Genomic DNA, 20,682 nt, shown 5'->3' on the forward strand with positions numbered 1-20,682 from the left:
GTCATCATTTACCAAATTTTCATGACACATTTTCCTGAGTGATCATTTTACTAATTATCTGTTGAAACTTTAAAAACCGCATTTCCTATACACAGAATAATGTTAGGCTTGCTGTTAAGTTTCCAGAAATTTTATATCTTGATATAATCATTTTCAAAACAATACTTTGCATAATTTCTCTCATGGGGACTAGGAAGGAGAACTTGATGTAATGTTTTGAATAGATATGATTTAGAAATTTTCCTTCACACACAGGCAGAAATAACTTTGCATCTTGACTCTTTTATTTAGAGATTTATTTTCTTCTCTTGCCCTAATATGCATTCAACTATTCTTCAAGCTATAATTTTTATTTTGCTGTTGGATTGTCTTCCTTTTACAATTAAGTAGATTCAGATTGTCCCTTCAACTGAAAGAATGTGCTCTACTCAAGTCCAAGCTAAATATGTGCTATTCTCAGCCTTCTACTTTTTATCCCTCTTTAGAATAGTTTTCTATGGTTAAAAAGCATAGAACCAGGATAGTAGTGCTACAAGGCCCTTTAACGGTTCGTACCATCTAGAATTCCAGTTCTACACATGAGAAACTAAGGCCCTTATTAGTTCAGTGACCTGTCCAAGATTATATGCCCTATAGGTGACTGACTTCACGTCTTCTCTACCCAAACCAGGACTCTTCCACTGTCCTGCTGCTTCTATGATGCTTGTATTGATTCATTTGAGCAGTACAAACTGTGTACCTCTATGTTAGTGTGAATACATATTGCTGTTCTGCAGAAAATCTTGTAAAGTCAAGGAAGAGGTGACCATGTATGAACAGACTCAAGGATACTTGAGAGTCAACTTGGTCACTCCGAACCAAGCTACTGACACCAAGGCGAGAGCCTGTTACTCTTCCCAGCCCCTCATGACCATTTTGGGGCCTGATAGATGAAAGCTGGCCAGCAGAGGACAGATGGTCTTTTGGGAGAGGCAAGGCCACCCACACACATGCCTCATTCCCTGTGTGTGGAAACTAAAAACCACTCACAGCCTGGCAAGTTCCCAAGCTGCTGGTGAGATTTTTAACTGAAACAACCTTTTAGTGGGATGATTTGGCAATCTCAAGAGGCTTTAAAGATGCATTGTCATTGAAGCAGCCACTTCTAGGAATTTATGTTACTGAAATTATTTCTAAGGAAGAAAAAGTGTATCCAATCATATATTCAAGCTAGAGTTTAAGAAACAGTTGTAAATAATCCATTTTCTGATTCATTTAATAGTCAGCTTCTGGTTTTATAGGAATTCACAATACTTTTAAATGTAGGAGTGATATGTAGTTTTCCTGTAGGACATGTGAAAAATATAGCCTGTTTAAAAAGAAGAGCATTTTAATGTAGCTATTAATATTCACGACATTGTAAAGGATCTAATTAAAATTATATGCAAATTCCACTATAGTTTAAAATGCCAGGGAAAATAAAGATGAACCAAAAGCAACAATGTTCTCATAAGCCAGTAGTGATTTGAAAATTATCTTTCAAAAAGGAAAAAAAATATTTTTCAATAATGCAAAATCACATGAATGTGATGTCAAGTGCACCAGCCTGATAAAGATAAATGATGCTGAATTTTTTTCATATTTAGAAAATGGAACTCATTTGAGTTCATATATTATAGGAATTAAAAGCAAATGGGAAAAGCAATTGAACTAAATTATATTAGAAATAATCAAAACATGAAAAACATAATTACTTTTAAACCAATACATCCTGAAGGCAATCAACCTGAAATTGTTGAGTTCTCTTAAGAGCACCTGTTCTTCAGTTTCAGGACCTAAACTTTTAATCTTGCTTCTTCATTCTGAGTTTGCAATGACATATTGTAGTTTTGTGATATCCTGTATCATTTTATAATATCCTATTGTGAAAACACTAGAAATTAAAATCATCTATGGAAGTAACAAATTTGCATGACTAATATTAATGAATATTATTATGCATTCAGTATATGATTTACAAAACTCTGAATTTAATTTGGACACACCTTTTGAAAGTGAATTTAAATCCCTGATCACTTAGCTTCTTTGTAGTTTTAGGTGTTACATCCCTTAGTAAACCTACTTTGAAATTGTAATTAGTTTTAAAGCTCTAAGTTAGCTGAATCCTACTTTTTAGCAGCCATCAGCTGATTTTAGTTTGAAAAGCAAATATATTTAGCTTAATGATTTCAATGAAGTCCTCAGTTCCTACAATATGTGAAATCATCTACTTTGGTTTGGTTTTATTTAAATTGAGGGGCTTTTTGAAATAATTATGAAAACTCTCACTTTAGAAGCTATATGAACTATAATTCTAAAAATGGAAAAAGACTACAGTAATTTTAATATTTTTATTAAACCATTAACATATTTTCACTGTACCTTATCTGATTACACTTTATTTGCACAATTACTTTCACAGTCCCCTCCACTGATGTTTTTTTGTAATACTGCATTGCATTTTTTCGTGTGATAAAAAACAGGTAACATGAAATTTACCATTTTAACCATTTCTAAATACACAGAATAGTAGTATTAACTATATGCACCTTATTGTGCAAAAAATCTCTAGAACTTTTTCATCTTGCAAAATGGAAACTGTATATCTTTGAACAGCAACATCCTTTTCTTTTCACCTCCTCCCAGCCTCTCAAAACTTTGTTTCTAAACCTTTGACTACTTTAGCTTCCTCATATAAATGGAATCATGCATTACTTTTTTGTGTGTGTGACTGACTTATTTCACTTAGCATGATGTTTTCAAAGTTCATCTTTTTTGGAGCATACAACAGAACTTCCTTCTTTTTTAAGGTTGGATGATCTACTGTCTGTATATACCATATTTTATCTATGATCTATCAGTAGGTATTTATGATGCATCTGCCTCTTGGCTATAATGAATAGTGCTTCAATAAACATGGGTATGCAAATATCTCTTTGAGATTCTGTTTTCATTTTTTTTGGGTGTATATCCAGAAATGAGATTTCTGCATCATATGCTAATTATATTTTTGATTTTTTGAAGAATCTCCATACTGTTTTCCAAAGCAACATTCCCACCAGTAGTGCACAAGGTTTTCAATACCTTTACAACCTTGCCAACACTTGCTATTTTCTGGGTTTTTTATTGTTTTGTTTTGGTTTGTTTGTTTGTTTGTATAGTAGCCATCCTAACAGATATAAAATGATATCTCATTGTGGTTTTGATTTGCATTTCCCTGATGATTAGTGATGTTAAACATCGTTTCATATACTTACTGGCCATCTCTATATCTTTGGAGAGATATCTATTTAAGTCTTTTGTCCATTTTTAATCCTATTGTTTGTTTTCATTGTTGAGTTTTAGGATTTCTTTATATATTCTCAGTATTAACCCTTTGACAGATATATGGCTTATAAATATTCTTTCTTATCCCACAGATTACCTTTTCACTCTGTTGATTGTTTGCTGCATAGAAATGTTTAAGTGTGATGTAGTACCATTTGTCTAGTTTAGCTTTTGCTACCTATACTTTTGGTGTCATATCAAAGAAATCTTTGCCAGATTCAGTGTCATGAAGATTTTCCCCTGTGTTTTTTCTAGGAGTTTTGTAGCTTCAGGTCTTACGTTTAGATCTTTAATCTATTTTGAGTCAATTTTGTTCATACGGTGCAATGTAAGAGTCCAACTTCATTCTTTTACATGTGGATATCAAGTTTTCCCAGCCACATTTGTTGAAGAGATTATCTTTTCCCCATTGTGTAATCTTGGCACCATTATCAAAGATAAGTTGAGCCTATATGAGAGGGTTTATATCTGGGATCCCTATTCAATTCAGTTGGTCTATGTGTCTATCATTTGTCTTTATTCCAGTACCGTACTATTTTGGCTTGCTGTAGCTTTGTAATATGTTTTCAAATCAGGAAATATGAAGCCCCTTGCTATGTTTTATTTTCTAAAGATTGTTTTGACTATTCAGGGTTTTTTGAGAATCCATATGAATTTTAGGATTTTTTTTCTATTATTTTTTTTAAAAAGTGTCATTGGGATTTTTGATAGTAATTGCAGTGATCTGTACATTGCTTTTGGTAGTACAGACATTTTAACAATATTAAGTCTTCCAATTTGTGAACATGGATTGTCTTCCCATATTTGTGTGTCTTCTTTGACTTTTTTCAGTAAGTTTTTTGTTTGTTTTTGTTTTTGTTTTTGTTCTTGTTCTTGTTTTTGTTTTGTTTTGTTTTGTTCTGTTTTGTTTTTGGCTTTCAGTGTAGAAGTCTTTCACTTCTGGGGCACCTGGGTAGCTCAGTGGATTAAGCGTCTGACTTCGGCTCAGGTCATGATGTCATGTTTGGTGGGTTCAAGCCTCATGTCAGGCACTGAGCTGTCAGCACAGAGCCTGAAGCCTGCTTTGAATTCTGTGTCTCCCTCTCTCTCTAACCCTCCCCCACACATGCTCTGTCTCTCTCTCTCTTCCTCTCAAAAATAACTAAATATCATAAAAAATTGTTTTTAAAACAAAGTCTTTCACTTCCTTGATTAAGTTAATTCCTAAGTATTTTATTCTTTTTGATTCTATTATAAATGGATTTGTCTTATTAGTTTACTTTTTAGATTATTGGTTACTGTGTATAAATGCAACTGATTTTTGAGTGTTATTGTTGTATTCTGTACCTTTGCTAAATTTGTGTATTAGTTCTGACAGGTCTTTTTGTGGAATCTTTAGGGTTTTCTACATATAGAATCATTTCACGTATGAACAGAGATAATTTTGCTTCTTTCTTTCCATTTGATGGCCTTATATTTCTCTTTCTTTCCTAACTGCTTTCATTAGGAATTCAATACTTTGTTGAATAGAAGTGGCAATAGAGGGCATCCTTGCTGTGTTCCTGATCTAACAGTGAAAACTTTCAGTTTTTCACTATTGAGTATAATGTTAGCTGTGGGATTTTCATATACGGCCTTTACTGTGTTGAGATACATTCCTTCCATGCCTAATTTGTTGAGAGCTTTCATCCTGAAAGAGTGAATTTTTTTCAAATACTGTTTCTGCATCAAGATAATCATGTTGTTTTTGTCCTTTGTTTTGTTCATGTGTTACATCACCTCGATTTTCATATGTTGACCATCCTTGCATCCCAAAATAATTCCCACTTGATCATGTTGTATGATCTTTTTAATGTGTTCTTGAATTTGGTCTGCTGGTATTTTAGTTAGATTTTTTTTTTGGCATGACTATTCATGAGGAATGTTGGCCTGTAGTTTTGATTTCTTACAGTATCTTTTTCTGATATTGATAGGAAGGTGTCACAAAATGAGTTTGGAAGTATTTCCTCCTCTTCAGTGTTTCAGAAAGTTTGAGAAGAATTGATGTTAATTCTTCTTTATGTGTTTGGTGGAATTCTTCAGTGAAGCCATTTGTTCTTGAGCTTTTCTTTGTTGGGAAGTTTTTGATTACAGAATCAATCTCTACTAGTTATAGGATAGGTCTGTTTCAATTTTTAAAATTTCTTCATGAATCAGTCTTGGTAGGTTGTATATATATATATATATATATATATATATATATATATAGGAATTTATCCATTTCTTCTAAGCTATCCAGTATTGGCATGTAATTGTTTTAGTATTCTCCTGTAATCCTTTTTTATTTCTATGGTATCAATTGTACTGTCTCCTCTCTTCACTTCTGGTTTTGTTATTTAAGTTTTCTCTTTTTTGTTAGTCTAGTTGAGAATTTGTCAATTTTGTTGATTTTTTGCAAATAACTAACTCTTAGTTTGGTTGATATTTTCTATTTTTCTATTCTCTATATTTCATTTGTTTCTGTTTTAATCTTAATTATTCACCTCTTTCTGCTAACTTTGGTTTTAGTTTATTGTTGGTTTTTATTTCCTAGTTCTGTGAGTTTTAAAATTAGGTTGTTGATTTGAAAACTTTCTTCTTTTTATTTTCATTTTTTTAAGTTTATTTATTTATTTTGAGAGACAGCAAGTGTGAGTGGGGGGAGGCACAGAGAGAGAGGAAGAGAGAGAGTCTCAAGCAGGCTCTGCAGTGTCAGCGCATAGCCAATTTTGGGTCTGGAACTCACCAACTGAGATCATGACTTGAGCCCAAATCAAGAGCCAAATGCTTATCCAATTGAGCCACTCAGGAATCCCGTTTCTCTTCTTTTTAAATGGAGACATTTACCCATTTATTTTTCTGTCTTGGTAGGGCTTTTGCTGCATCTCATTAGTTTGGGTATATTGTGTTTTCATTTTCATTTGTCTCAAGATATTTTTAATTTCCCTGTGACCTATCATTTGGTCCAGTAATTGTTCAAGTGTGTTTTACTTAATTCCACTTTTTCTTTTGCCTTTGATTTCTAGTTTCATTCCACTGTGGTCAGAAAAGATACTTAGTATGATTTGAGTTGTTTTACATTTCTTAAGACTCTTTTTGTGGCAGCTGTGATTTATCCTAGAGAATCTCTATATACACTTGAAAAAAAATGTATTTCTGCTGTTGTTGGAGAGGGAATTATTTATATGGCTGTTAGGTACAGAAGTCTATAGTGTTCAAATCTTCTGTTTCTTATTGAAACACTATCTGGTTGATTTATCCATTATTAAAGTCAGGCATTGAATTGAAATCTGTTATTGTGTAACTGTCTGTTTTTCCTTTCCATTCTGTCAATATTTGCTTCATGTATTTGGGTGCTCTGCTGTTAGGTACGTATATGTTTATAATTATTATATCTTCCTGGTGAATTGGTCCAGTTATTATTATATAATGTTCTTCTTTGTCTCATAGTGTTGAAGTTAAAGTCTATTTTGTCCAATACAAATATGGCCGTCTCTGCTTTTGGTTACCATGTATGTGACCATCATTTTCCATCTTTCACTTTCAGCCTGTGTATGTCCTTATACCTAAAGTGAGTCTCTTGTAAACAGTTGTGTCCCATTTTATACTCATGTTTTTACTCTCTTTAAGATATGGTTCATATACATGAAGCCCCTTAAGCCTTTGTAATAACTATGAAAAATAACTTGAGTCTCCTTTGAATGAATAACTCTATACATTTTTTAATGTTTTAGATACCAACTAGCACAAACCTCAAAAATAGAAAAGAACTTTATTACTTTAGTCATGAAATCCATTTGGCTGTAAGATCTGCTTTCCTAGCAGTGAATACAAATGTGTACCAGCCAAGAAGCATTAGTAGATCACAAAGCCTGACATGGTACATAAAGAGCCAACTATTCACTTATGCAAATTAGAATAAATTGATGGAATAAATTAAAGCTAATTTCATACACCGTACACTTTTTAAAGAGGGAGTCGTTGCATAATGTAATTTGCTTCTTTTTCCTTCATTATGCATTTTAACACCATGGTATTGGCATTATGTTTTAATCCAACTTGGCCAAAAGTTTGATATTTTTGTTTACTATGTGTTTATTTAATATGATATTCTAATCTGTGTTAACACTAAAATGTGCAAAGCATAAATGCAAATGAGGATATATGATGGCTAGATACAAATCTTGCCCTCATTGAACTTCTAAGGAGACATACATATCATTAATTGATGTTGTGGTAGTGATAGTTACATGTTAGTAGGGCAAGGTGGGGGAGGGTACTCACATAAATGAGATAAGAACATCCATCTGCATAATTATATTGGCATGCATCCATTCCCAATTGGATTCTAAATCACACACACACACACACACACACACACATACACACACACTTAAGAAAAGTCATAAGACAGACTCTGTCCTCTAGGAGTCACCTTGTCCACCAGGCCAGTTGAGAAGCTGATAAACCTGATACAAAGTAACATGTAAAATACCCTACAAAAGGCTGCTTATCTTACCTACTTTGCTTTCCATACCCGTTTCCCAGGGCCAAAATTCCCACATGCCCAAACACAGAAAGAGAACTTCATAAATATCTTGACAAAATTATAAATTCCTATTTAGAATACCCACATCTGAATTTTCCAGTAAACTATCCGCTTATGCAACTTTTAAAATAATACAAAATATCTGTATGCTTTCAAATTTAACTAACATTTATTAATTAAAATTAGCAGCTGAGTTAAATTAACATTGGTTTTATTTATAGCAGAGAAATAGGATTATAAACAGAACCAGTGTCACTTCATATCTTTGTTAATGCAACCTATTCTCATTTGATCCCCCAAACACTTTTACTCACGGAGAAACAGGGAACAATAAGTTTGTAAAGGGAACTTGGCATTTAGAGCTTTCTTTCATATCACTCCCAGTGCAACTTACCTTCAATTAGTATTCAGTGAAATAAAGGACGGTTAACCAGCCCTCTCTGCAACTACCTTCCCATAAGAAATATAAAGACACATTTACACTGTGTTGTTTCTTACTATTTACTGTTAGGCTGGATACCATGAAGCTTCCTGAGTGTTTAAGAATTTGCTACCTGGGGGCTCCTGGGTGGCTCTGTAGGTTGGGGATCCCACTTTTGTTCAGGTCATTATCTCGCAGCTCATGGGTTTGAGCCCCACTTTGGGCTCTCTGCTGTCAGCATGGAGCCCACTTCAGATCCTCTGGCCCCCTCTCTCCACCCCTCCCCTACTCATGTGCTTGCTCGCTCTCTCTCAAAAAAAAAAAAAATAAAGACATTTAAAACTTTGAAAAGAAAGAATTTATTTGACATTACTAGATACATTAAAGATGGATTTAAAAATGTTATCCAACTCGGGGTGCCTGGGTGGCTCAGTCAGTTAAGCTTCTAACTTCAGCTCATGTCATGAGGTCATGATCTCATGGTTTGTGAGTTCGAGCACTGCATGGGGCTGTGTGCTGACAGCTCAGAGCCTGGAGCCTGCTTCACATTCTGTGTTTCCCTCTCTGTCTCTGCCCTTCCCCAACTCATGCTCTGTCTCTCAAAAATAAATAAACATTAAATTTTTTTTAAATGTTATCCAACTCAAAATATACTTATAGTTACTCTACTACTAAATATAGTAAACTCCACACAATGACGTATTAGCATTCTTTTCTGGTGAAATATCATGGAAAAGACCATTCCATTAGAGAAGACATTTTCACAAATAATGTGAGGTTTAGCATTTTTGTACAATATTACAATTATATGATTTTGATGATACAGTCATTTTGGAAAATAGTGTAGCAATAACACAAAATTAAACACGCTTTTGCCACATGATCAAGCAATTCCACTCTTAGATATTTACCTGAGACATATGAAAATAGATGTCTATGCAGAAAGTATGTATGCCAACTATTCATAATAGCCAAATATGAATAGTACTATTCATAGATACTAAAAATTAGAAGTAACCCACAGGTTGCTTACTTTTATTGATGAATAGATCACAAACTGTTATATCCATATCATGGAATAGTACTCTGCTATAAAGAGAAACGAAATGGATGAATCTCAGAAACATAATGCTAAGTGAATTAACTCAAACACAATAGTCGATGTACCGTATGATTCTATTTAAGTGAAATTCTAGAAAAGACGTGATTATAGTGACAGCATGTTCATGGTTGCCTGGAGCCTTGGGGGCAGGAAGGGATAAGATGCAAAGAGGCTCACGGAAGCCGTTCAGGGTGAGGAATCAGTGGTGATGCTTGCATAGTAGTATACAATTACTAAAAGTGATGGGGTGCCTGGGTGGCTCAGTTGGTTAAACAAGTACTAACAGCATTAAAGTGCCCCCTTAAAATTGGTGAATTTTATTATCTGCAAATAATGCCTTAAACAAGAAATAAGAAGGAATAATATTAAATGAATTCATCTTACATACGTGTTACGAATTCCACAGAATAGTGCATGTTCTATGAAAGAATATGCTCTGTAGTTTATTTCAAATCAAAAAGAAGGGATGGAAAGAAATATATATATATATATATATATATGTACAATAAAACTTTAAATCTGTAACAAGTAGTGTGTGGCATTTTATACGTGTTGTATAAAAACTTGTATGTACAAGAAAGAATTGGCTCATGGTTATGGATAATTTTTGTAGGTTGCAAATACGTTTAAAACTCCTTTGTTAGGGAACTGTAATTGTTAAGGTATTTCAAAAGGTAAATATATTCCTTACTTTGAGCATATTGAGCTAAAGAAGTGTCCTGTAAGTCTCTATTGCTGAAATGAATGATGGTCAATGATTAGCAACAGCATTTATTTATATTTAAACTCTACTTGCTCTCATGCTAAACCACATTCTAATCATTCATCGTAATGAATTTTGAGACAGTCCAAAAAACGCTAAGATAGCACTTTACAAGAAGAATATTTGGTCTCCTGGAGAACAAAACCGTTAAGTCCACCTGAGATAAATGGATTATATTCATTTAAAGATTGCCTGAAGGTTTGAATTCACAATCCATCTCTCTTGCAGGTGAATCAGATTTAAGTAATCGAAAGCTTGTAAGTGCTGTTGCTTTTTCATCTTTCCTGTATCTAAAATGGTAACAGTCAGCAATAGCTTTTTCCCCTCATAGTTTCCTAGTTCCAGGTAGGGTTTGTTTATAACAAAAAATGAACTGTAGCTTTCCATAAGTAGTATTTAGTATCACACTTTAAATCTGTTTGCCCATTGTTTCTCTGTTCTCCTTAGGATGCATTAGGATATATTTCCTTACTTAACATGCATCCAAACATGTATGGAGCAGTGAGAGTTCATATTTGTTATTGATCCATTCTCCTTTTAATCACAATTACTCTGTTTCAGAAACTACACTGTCGTTAATTCCAAAATCATCGTGGTCACAATAAGGCCTGAACCCAAAACAACTGATTCATTCCTGGAGATAGAACTAGCTCATTTGGCTAATGTAAGTATTATCCATGTGACGTCAACTTGCTTATAGAACTTACCTTTAAAGATAAGTTAGCAGTCACACATTTGATAATATCAGAACACATTTTCTGGACTTTTTAGAGTTGTAAATGGAGTAACTTGTTATGAAGATTATATTATATAGAAACAAAATGTCAGATTATCCTATGCTTTTGTCCATAATAAAACTCTCTTCAGTTTATCCATGATAACAATTATTAAATTGTTTATCCACTTACACATCTTTTTTGGGCTTTGAGCTAATCAGCGGAGGAGACCCAGTGAATAAGAACCTGTCTCAAGTGTGGTGGGGAAGACTGCCGTGTAACTACATAGGTTTAAGATGCATGCAGTAATTGAAGTTATAAACATAATACAAAGAGGAGTGATTAACTTCAGGTACCCTAGAGCAGGAGAATGGGTGGGATGGCATTTAAAAGTGCTAGGTCAAAGAACAGAGTAGGCTTCTTATAACTAGTTGGGTGCTTCAGTAATCTAAATCTAAATCTCCCATTCCAGAATGACAAGAACCCTTTCCTGAATCTATCTAACTGCAACTGAAATTCTTTTAATCTTTTTTCAGTCCTCCTGTAGAAATTTAAAATATCTACTGATCCTTTATACATTCACTTTACATGCTTAAATCCTTGATGAGTGGAGACAAGGAAGGTGATTCCTACTAAGGTTCTTCTAATTATGCTTTTATACTTCCTGAATTAAAGTGAGCCACTCTCTTATGTTCTATGTACACAGGTTTGGTTTTTTGTTTTTTGTTTTTGTTCTTTTGTTTTTTGGGTTGTTTTTTTTTTTTTTGGTTTAATTTCTTGCAAAGTTCCTGGGAAGTTGACCTTTACATACAAATAACAGAAACACAAAGTGTCATTTTTCTCAAATCTAGAAATTTAATGAATGACATAATGGAATTTATATTCACATCAATTGGTTTACAAAACTTATGTATTGTCTCCTGTTTTATAACTTCTTGTTTCCAAAAAGAAAATCAATCTTGGTTTTATAAAAAATGACAGTTATCTTCCCTGTAAAGCACTTTTTACTAACATGCTTCAGGCTTCCTAGATTGTTTAGCGAAAATCTCAAATCTCTTAGCAATAGCTCTTAAACATCACAACTAATACTTAAACTATTGGGTCTTCTACTTTTGCCAAAATATGACCATACTGGTTCTATTTAATTTCAAGAATGTGTTTTATTTCTATAAAATCTACCTTTGTACACCTAAGAATAATCTTACCTCTACCTAATCTCATCACTGCATTGAAAACTGGCAATTCCTTTAAATATTGCTTTTGAATAAGGAATTTATTTTTTGTAGGTTCAAAATTTGTTGAAAAACTATTTACTTAGGTGTTTGATTTTATTGTTTATTAGGGTAATGTCTATCCAGTTATAAACATTGGTGAAAAAATAGTAAGAGATCCTAGTTCCCTGAATTGCTTACTAAAAAAGCAGTACAATGTCTGAGTATATATCATGTTTCTTGTGGAGAAAACACTTATGTAAATGAACTTTTACAATACTTTCCTAAATAAAGTCATTATTGAGAATTTTAAAAGTACATTAATTAAATGACTTTTTTTCATAAATTGAAGAAAGAGTAACCTCAAAAATAGCATTGATGAAACAGTCTCACTATTTCAATTCAGTAAAACTATTTGAAATGAACAGAGATATAAGCTTTGAGTCAAACTTCTCTCCTGGGGGTTTATTTTGTCAGCTGATTTACAAAGGAGATAAACCATGTACAGAAAATAACTTTGTACATATGAAAACCCAAGTATATAGTCAATACACTTTATTAAGCACCAGCTAGACACTGGGGTGTGACAATGAAAGTCAGGATATAAGAATGGTGAAATAATTATCACAAGTCACTTAGAACTAAATCTGTCTTTCATAATTTTGAGTGAATGAGTTGACCAGATTTTCAAAACAATACAGTCTCCACTCTAGAAGATCTCCATTTAAGGGAATGTAGACAAATCTGTTGAAAAGGGGGACTGAGAGAAGATGAGAGGAAGAAGAAAAGCTTACACTGGAGAAGAAAATGGCACCAAGTATTCTAACTCACTTCTATTATCCCCTTGCTTGCAGTGCCCACCTGTCTTCAGAGGCCACCCCAAATAACCACCACACAATGAAGCCTCTCTGGATGGCTGGATTCCTCACTTCTTCCCTTTATTTTATAAATACCTTTCACACTTTGTCCATACAATATATACAGTCCTTCATACTCTCCTGGTTTGAATTTTTAATGCTTGTTGTATTCATCTTACCATCCAAATTAGAGTTTGTAAAGTACTGTTCATTGAGGGAAAGAATATATAACAGATTTGTTGAGTATCTTAGTATTTATTACCAGTCTTATATACTTTATATACTGATTTTAGTTTGTTTCCATTGAAGAGATAATCAAAGAGCCTATACTGAAATGTAATAGTCTTCACTAATGTGAATACATCATAAACATGAAAATAGAAATTAATTAGAAAAGGTGAAATTTTAATATAACTCTACATAGATGTAGATTATCATTGTTACTGCCTTCAAAATTGAACTATTTTAGATATATTTTTAATATCAAGTCTACTTTCATGTATTTACTTCTATCAAAAGTATGTGCTGTACTTTCCTGAGCTCAGAAAACAGTAATGACTTGCAAAGTATATCTGTTTCATATACCACGTAGAAGAAAAATGAGGAATGGGAATTAATAGTTATAGTGAGCCTAGGGAAAAGCCTGTTAACATTTTCCAAACTAAATGTATTCTTTTAAAAAGCTTTTTAACAAATAGCGTTTAAAGTATGTTAAATACAATAAGGCCCTTGGGAACTGTAGGAATAGAATATGGAATCTTGAAATTCCAAATTGTATTTAGCAAAGCCAATTGCAGTTTTATCCAGCTCATAAATCATTAATGACTAAGATGCTATTCTTAGGTCAGTTTGGGGGAGCCTATGGCTTTATTGTGATGACCTATAGAGTCAGAGTTTATGGTCCTTCGTGTTTAGGTATAGCAATCACTTGCTTTTAAAAAATATCAAAGTTGCTTTCCCAGAAAAAGAATTTTATTTTTAGTGTTACTTAAGGTTTCTTCAGGATGACATTTATGCTTATTAATATTATTAGATTATCTGATATATAAGGAAAGTTACTAATTTTATTGAAAATAATTATTGAGACCTGAACGAATATAATAGAATGACCCTAAATGAGAGTGCACACATATACACACACACATGTACAGACACCCACTGTTTGGATGCCTTGGATCTGACAGATCTAAGCTGCTATGACTTTCTAAGGTGGATAGCAACTCCACCTTTAAAGATGAGTTAGAAGAGTAAGTAAGTGCATACATTTTAGTTATCTCATGCTCTATCAACTTTGTTACTCTGAAAATGAATTATTTTTCCAAATGATAAGAGTTTTAGGTTATTCCATTTTGGAGAGGCAGTTTGGGCTATGCTTGCCTGCAGTCTCTGTGGTCTTGCCTTTCTTTTTATTTCTTCCTCTGAGTAAAAACTTTAATGATCTAGTTAGCATGATACTGCTGTCTTTCAGGACTGAGAAAAATCCATGAGATTTATTTGTAGTTCTCAAATTGGTCGTATTCACAAAAGAATCTCATGGGAATTTGGGCTTATGGGTTTTGTTTTCTTTGCCATATTTGCTTGCATACTAATAGGATCAGCTAACAAATTAAGGAGTTCGTTTTATGTGTATAAACTAAAGTTAATCATGAGGCATGACCTTTGTAAATCATAGCTGCAAACACAATGGAAGACTATAATGAATATGTTTGTTACCATTAGATAAGCATGAGAAACAATGAGAAGAAATTTGAAACACTTATCAGTGGGTATTTTTGAAAATATCAAAGGCTGATAAAAACCTAAGGAATTAAAAATCACTTGACAAAGCTTAAGGAAGTCCAGTCTATAAATCTATAATTTCTGCAAAGGGGTGTTTGTATGCCTTTATGTTTTGAATCACTTTTCTACCCTACCTTTTGTCCATTTGAAAGAGATTTCTGATTTTTTTTTCTGCTTAAAGCTCTGGGTAATTTTTATGGAAGAGTCTTGAAATGCTGACTAGACAGACAGATTGATGGCTCTGTCACCAGCTGAAATTGAGATAGAATTTGTTCCCTAGCTACAGTTAGTATGGTGTTTTGTTTTGTTTTGCTTTGGTTTTTTTTGTTTGTTTGTTTTTTTGGGGTGTGTGTGTGTGTTTTCTTGATTATATCCTAAATTCCTCAGTTTGAGTAAGCACCCTTCCCACTTACATTTCAAATTCAGTTTATTTTGATTCATAATACATAGTCAACATTTTTCAAAGAAATTTTAGAATAATTCTGCTATTTTTGGAGCAGTGGTGAGCAAATCTTTTTAGTTAGGAGTCAGGTAGGAAATATTTTAGGCATGTGAGCTATAATGACCTCTGTCCCATTTACTTAGTTCTGCTGTTGGAGCATGAAAGGAGCCAGACAATATCTAAACAAATGAGTGTGGCTCCGCAATGAAATTTTATTTACAAAAATAGGTGGCAGGCCAGATTTGGATTCTGGGCTATAGAGTTAGTCAATCCCTATATAGTAAACAGAATCATGCCCCTACCCAAAATGCCCATGTCCTAACCTCCAGAACCAGTTATGTTACATGTCAAAAGGGACTTTGCATATGTGAATAAAGGTAAGGACATTGAGATGGGGAAATTATCTTGGATTATCTGGGTAGGTCTAATTTATCACATGAACCATTAAAAGTGGTTTTCCCTATGGCTATGGTCAGAAATGCAGCATACTAAAAACTCAACTACCATTACTGACTTTGACAATGAATGAAGAGGGCCTCAAGCCAATGGGTACAGGCAGCCTGTAAAAGCTGAAAACAACCTCTGGTTGCTAACCAGGAAGGAAATGTAGACCTCAGCCTTTCAACTGCAAGGAACTAATTCTACTGAAACCTGAATGAACCTGAGCATGGATTTATCCTTAGATCCTCCAGGAAGTAGTGATATCATGCCAATACTTTGATCTCAGCCTTGAGAATCTCTTGAGTAGAGACCCAGCTGAGCTCATCAGACTTCTGACCTATAGAAATTGTGAGATAATGAATTTATGTTATTCTATGCTGCTGTTTATGGTAATTTGTTACAATAGCAATAGAAAACTAATATCCCTGCATTGGAACTTTGCAAAATTAATTTTAGATTATGAAGAAAATGTATATGTAAACATTAAGAGTGACATTTTGAATCAGATATAATGCAATACTGATGATACATTATTCAATAAGAATTAATTAGCAACCAGAGATTAAATTTTGTCCTGCTGATTATTATTCCAGCACCTTAGCAACCTGATGAAAGGAATCATCAGACAGTGAGAATGGCCACTGTAAAGTGGTGGTGGGATATTAGAGAAAATCAGAGGATGCCACGAGCAGCACCACCTAGGCCCCACCACAGAAAGGGCCTTGTGGAACCAAGTGCTGGATGTCAGGGGCAACTCTGGCATGTGCAGATATGTTGTGCTTTTGAAGCAATTTAGCAAAACTTCTCTGCTGGCAGCTGATAGACTGGAGTAGTGCAAACACTTCTGGTGCCTTTGCCTCTGCTACAATCAATCCCATAGAAGTTTTATTAAGATATCCTCTTGGCTATAAAAGGAAAAGACTTAAGCTGTATGTTTTACCTGTATGGAATCTAGTTATTTAACCATTTTTATTAAAGTTATTTGCCACTCCAACTCATAAGAAATACTTGGAGAGTTTCTGCTCTTAGGAAACCCATGTGTTTGTTGAGAGGTGCACCAGGCTCCTGCGCAGCCATTGTTGGAAATGATAAAATCATGTGATCATATAAGGGTAAGACACTCTAATACATCTACATGAAGGCAATGATTTTCTCTGAAGAATACACATAAAAATAATCCCTGATAGCGATTCTACTTTTTACTGTTTCCCATATGTCAAATAGGCAGTATTCATTGGGAAATAATGTACATTCAGGTTAGTGATACATCTCAGAAATTAGGGAAGAAAGCTGTTATCACATCCACAAAAATAGTGTCATCTGGTTAATGTGGGCTAGTGAGTAACCATATAGCAGAAGCTGGATTAAATATATGCTATTTCTTTATGTTCCAATTAAATAGCTGCCAACTCCTCAAGAAGAGCTATGCAACATGGATGTGACTCATCCTGATAAAACAATATTCTGCATTTCTCACTTCAGTGGTCTTTATATCAGTCTGCCTTAGCTACAGCCAGCTCCTTCTTTTCCATATTGACTTGTTCTCAATGTGATGCTTTCTGTAGAACCCTCATAAATCTATTCAAAAATTTTGTTTCCTTAGCTTAGTCCATTTCTTAAATCTACGTCTATCGGCTAGTGTATAGCTCAACTCTTTTCCCCTTGTTTCTGTCATCACATTTGTTACTCTCTGTTGGGCTCACCATTTCCTGTTATTGACTTCCTGTAAATTCCTCATAACAGATCTTGTAGCAGAGTACCTTTGAGAAAAGTATCTAAAAATTATAACAAATATTTTATAAGTGATTTCTCAGCAGAACTTTTTAGCCAGTTTTTTTTCATGTTTAGTATTCATTTGTCATTGATATTTGCCTTATGTTTCCCATCACACATTCTTTTTCCTTTAAGCAACTGGTCTATCCAGATACTAAGATTCCTCTGATTTGTTTGTTCTGCTTATTTTTCTAAACTTCAAATGTTTAAATAATTGACCGCAGCTCACAGACCTCCATATTCGTAACTGCACTAGAACTCACAGAGGGCAGTGTCTGTCTGTCGTGTAGGTTCCAGAATGTAGAGTGAAGCACAAGAGTGAGTAATGCATTTTGGAACCTTTAACAATCCTCATGTGGATGCTTTTTAAATTTTCACAAGGACAAAAAGAAAGAGCAATATGAGATAAGATCCAAGAGATGAGAGGTGAAGAAGGTAGAGGATAAAATGAAGGGTTAACAATGGCATGGATTAAGAGTAGAACAAACATTTCTCACCTTTACATTTTTATCTGAAAGTAGAAATAAGTTTCTTTAGGAGAGTAAAAAAGAAAGAGATATTCAAACAATTATATTCATATTATATTTCTTTTCTAATATTATTTTCCTTTTGTTGTAAACTATTAGGAACACTAAATATGAAATATTAATCCTATAATCAGTATCCTGTAATGGTTTAACTTTATCTAACCCATATATTACTAAAAGAAGTGAACTAGATTTAGAAGAACCATTATCTGTGGTTCTTCTAGAGACCATTATCTCTGGTTCTTCTAAAAGTGAATGTATCACCTTTCTATAATAATTTCTATATTAATTAAACATATACTCATATCCTTCACTGTAATATTTCAAGGATAATTTGTTTTCTATAAAGTGCTCTGAGTTCTTTGAACAAATCCCAGATAAATACACCATAACTTTATGATACAACATTGTAGCTATGCTAAGGATTTCTTACAAAGTCACAAATTGAATGAAAATTTAAGCTAAAACCAGATAGTATCTCATAAGACCAAGGAAGAAAACAATTTTAAAAATAAAGGAAAAATAAAGGAAGAACAAGAAAAAGAAAACAATTCAAAACAACACTCCCTTCTGTGACCCTCCCCAGATCTATGCCTCCTGTAGAACCACATTAAAGATACACTTAGTCCATGAAACTTGATCTAACACAAGCCATGATGCCCCTCATTTGTCCCTTAAACAGTATATTATGACTAGTAACACTTATAAAAACATATCTATTTATGGTTATATAAACATTCCACGTGTGTGTTTCTCATCAACTTCTATAAGACTGTAACTTTTTTCAGGGAAGGAAGTGTTTTTGTTCTAACAGCATAGTTTATAGGTATGAACATTTGATAAGAAGTAAGATACCTTGGCTAATGTGGCCCTTGAGGAATTTTTGGAGAATGGTAATGGTGCTAAAATATTGGAGTTAGTCAAATGTTATAATTAAAAGAAAAAATAAAATTGGGGTGGATTACAAAAATTTTAGAATCACCATTTAAAATTTTTATTTCTAGTGAAATTCTAGAACGGACCCAGAAAACTGCACTTAGAAAGGGAACGTTTCACAAAGAGCCTGCCTAGACTTTTGAAGACAGTGATTATCTACATGTAAGACAAGACTGAGGGCTGGGAGCTGGCTGTTATGGGGGAGAATGTCCACCTGTGGAATGGAGCCAGTAGCATGTTTCAGGACTGTAACTTTTATCTGCCTTGGCCTAGTCATCATTTTTATTAATGACTTGGTTGGATGAGGTCATAGATACCATGTTTGTCTCTTAATCCTCTAATGATTAAAAGTTTTGAAGCAATGGTGAATGTGTGGGATGTCAAAATCAGGATTCAGAATGTCTCTCCTAAGAGACTTCAATGTATATGTAATCAAGCTGAGGAAGAGACTACAAATATATCTGATGTAGTCTTAGTCTGCATTATTAAGAATGTGGCACCTAAAGGAGATGGAAAGAGCACCACTTTGTTCTATACAGGTAGGTTCTATACATGGATAGTTGCCCTAAATGCGCTTTAAATGTGTGCTCCAAGATATGAGTGATGTGGGGAATGAGAGAACTTGAAATCCATGGAGTATGTTTAATAGAGAAGACTCTTCAGGGATATAATAGCATTTGTAGCTATCTAAAGATAAAAGGAATAATTATTAGGCTAGTTTCAAAAGGGCAAAATAAAGCCCAATGAATCTGACAAACAGAAGGAAAACATTTCAACAGTTAGTACTCTTCAAAACAGAAACCACTACCCAAGGTAATCCAGTGTGGAGAATATTCTTTGCCATCCTGAAGGTCATGGTAGCCACTCATACATATATAAATATTGAACCAATAAAAATTTGACATTTTTTTACATAGTTTCATTAGACGTGATCTATACAAAAGTGATCTGTGGATTAAGAAGATATTGCAAAACATGACATATAAACTTGTCAAATTCCTATGTTGTACACCCAAAACCAATGTAACCTTGTCTGTGAACTATTAAAAAAAAGAAACACTTTGCCGGTCTAGATGTGGTCATGTCTGCATTTTTTCTGGATTTCAAAAGAATGAGATGGTCTTTAAGAGATAACACTAGCTCTACTGAGACTTTACCACTTTTACATCTTAAATTAGGCTTATAGGAAGGAAATGATTAAACTTTATTTCTTTCCAAATTCAAAAGAACATCCCATTTTATGCTTCCATCTCCATCTCACTCAATAGGTATAATTATTATAATTAAGGAGACATGCAAAGGGACTATTAAATAGTGGATCTGGTTTAGTTCATGCTAATTGTGAACTATACCCCAAGAGGGCAACCATGAATGACTTGGTAGGGGAAAGGGGGTGTGGGGCAGAGAAGTTTGCATATCAAATACAAATTTGTACCTAAAATCTCTTTTAATGGCACTCACATTCTTTGTACTTTAAGGGAAAACCAACTCAAAGAATGCTGTGAGGGGCATCAATTTTTATTTGATTCATCGTCATCATTATTGAATAAAATGTTCCTTTTTAAAAGATACAGCCATACCTAATAAACCCATTTTTAGGGGAAAAAAAGCTATTGCAAGCCAACACACTCTCCAGAAATGGACAATTAATGTTACTATCTCTTGCCCCTAGGAAGGTGACCAACTAGAGAGTAATGAGGATGTCAGTGGTGTTTTGTACATGTGCATAATACAGAATGTTTCATCATGATTTAAATTGTGTAGATACTTTGGTCTTCCTAAAGGAAATAATCCAGGAATTAATATTTTACAGGTAAAAGGAT

The 20,682-nt window shown here is 33.7% G+C and overlaps 1 protein-coding gene across 3 annotated transcripts in view; it reads left to right on the forward strand.

The window, feature by feature from the left end:
* ADGRB3 (adhesion G protein-coupled receptor B3) overlaps nt 1-20,682 on the forward strand; it is a 724,938-nt gene that overhangs the window by 415,755 nt on the left and 288,501 nt on the right. For all 3 annotated transcript variants that reach the window (XM_047860848.1, XM_047860847.1, XM_047860849.1), the window contains one exon: nt 10,739-10,841. In XM_047860848.1, coding sequence (XP_047716804.1) covers nt 10,739-10,841 — 103 coding nt within the window. The remainder of the gene's footprint in view (nt 1-10,738; nt 10,842-20,682) is intronic.

This window comes from Prionailurus viverrinus, chromosome B2 (assembly GCF_022837055.1).
Source record: "Prionailurus viverrinus isolate Anna chromosome B2, UM_Priviv_1.0, whole genome shotgun sequence".
In the NCBI taxonomy this organism is placed as follows: domain Eukaryota; kingdom Metazoa; phylum Chordata; class Mammalia; order Carnivora; family Felidae; genus Prionailurus; species Prionailurus viverrinus.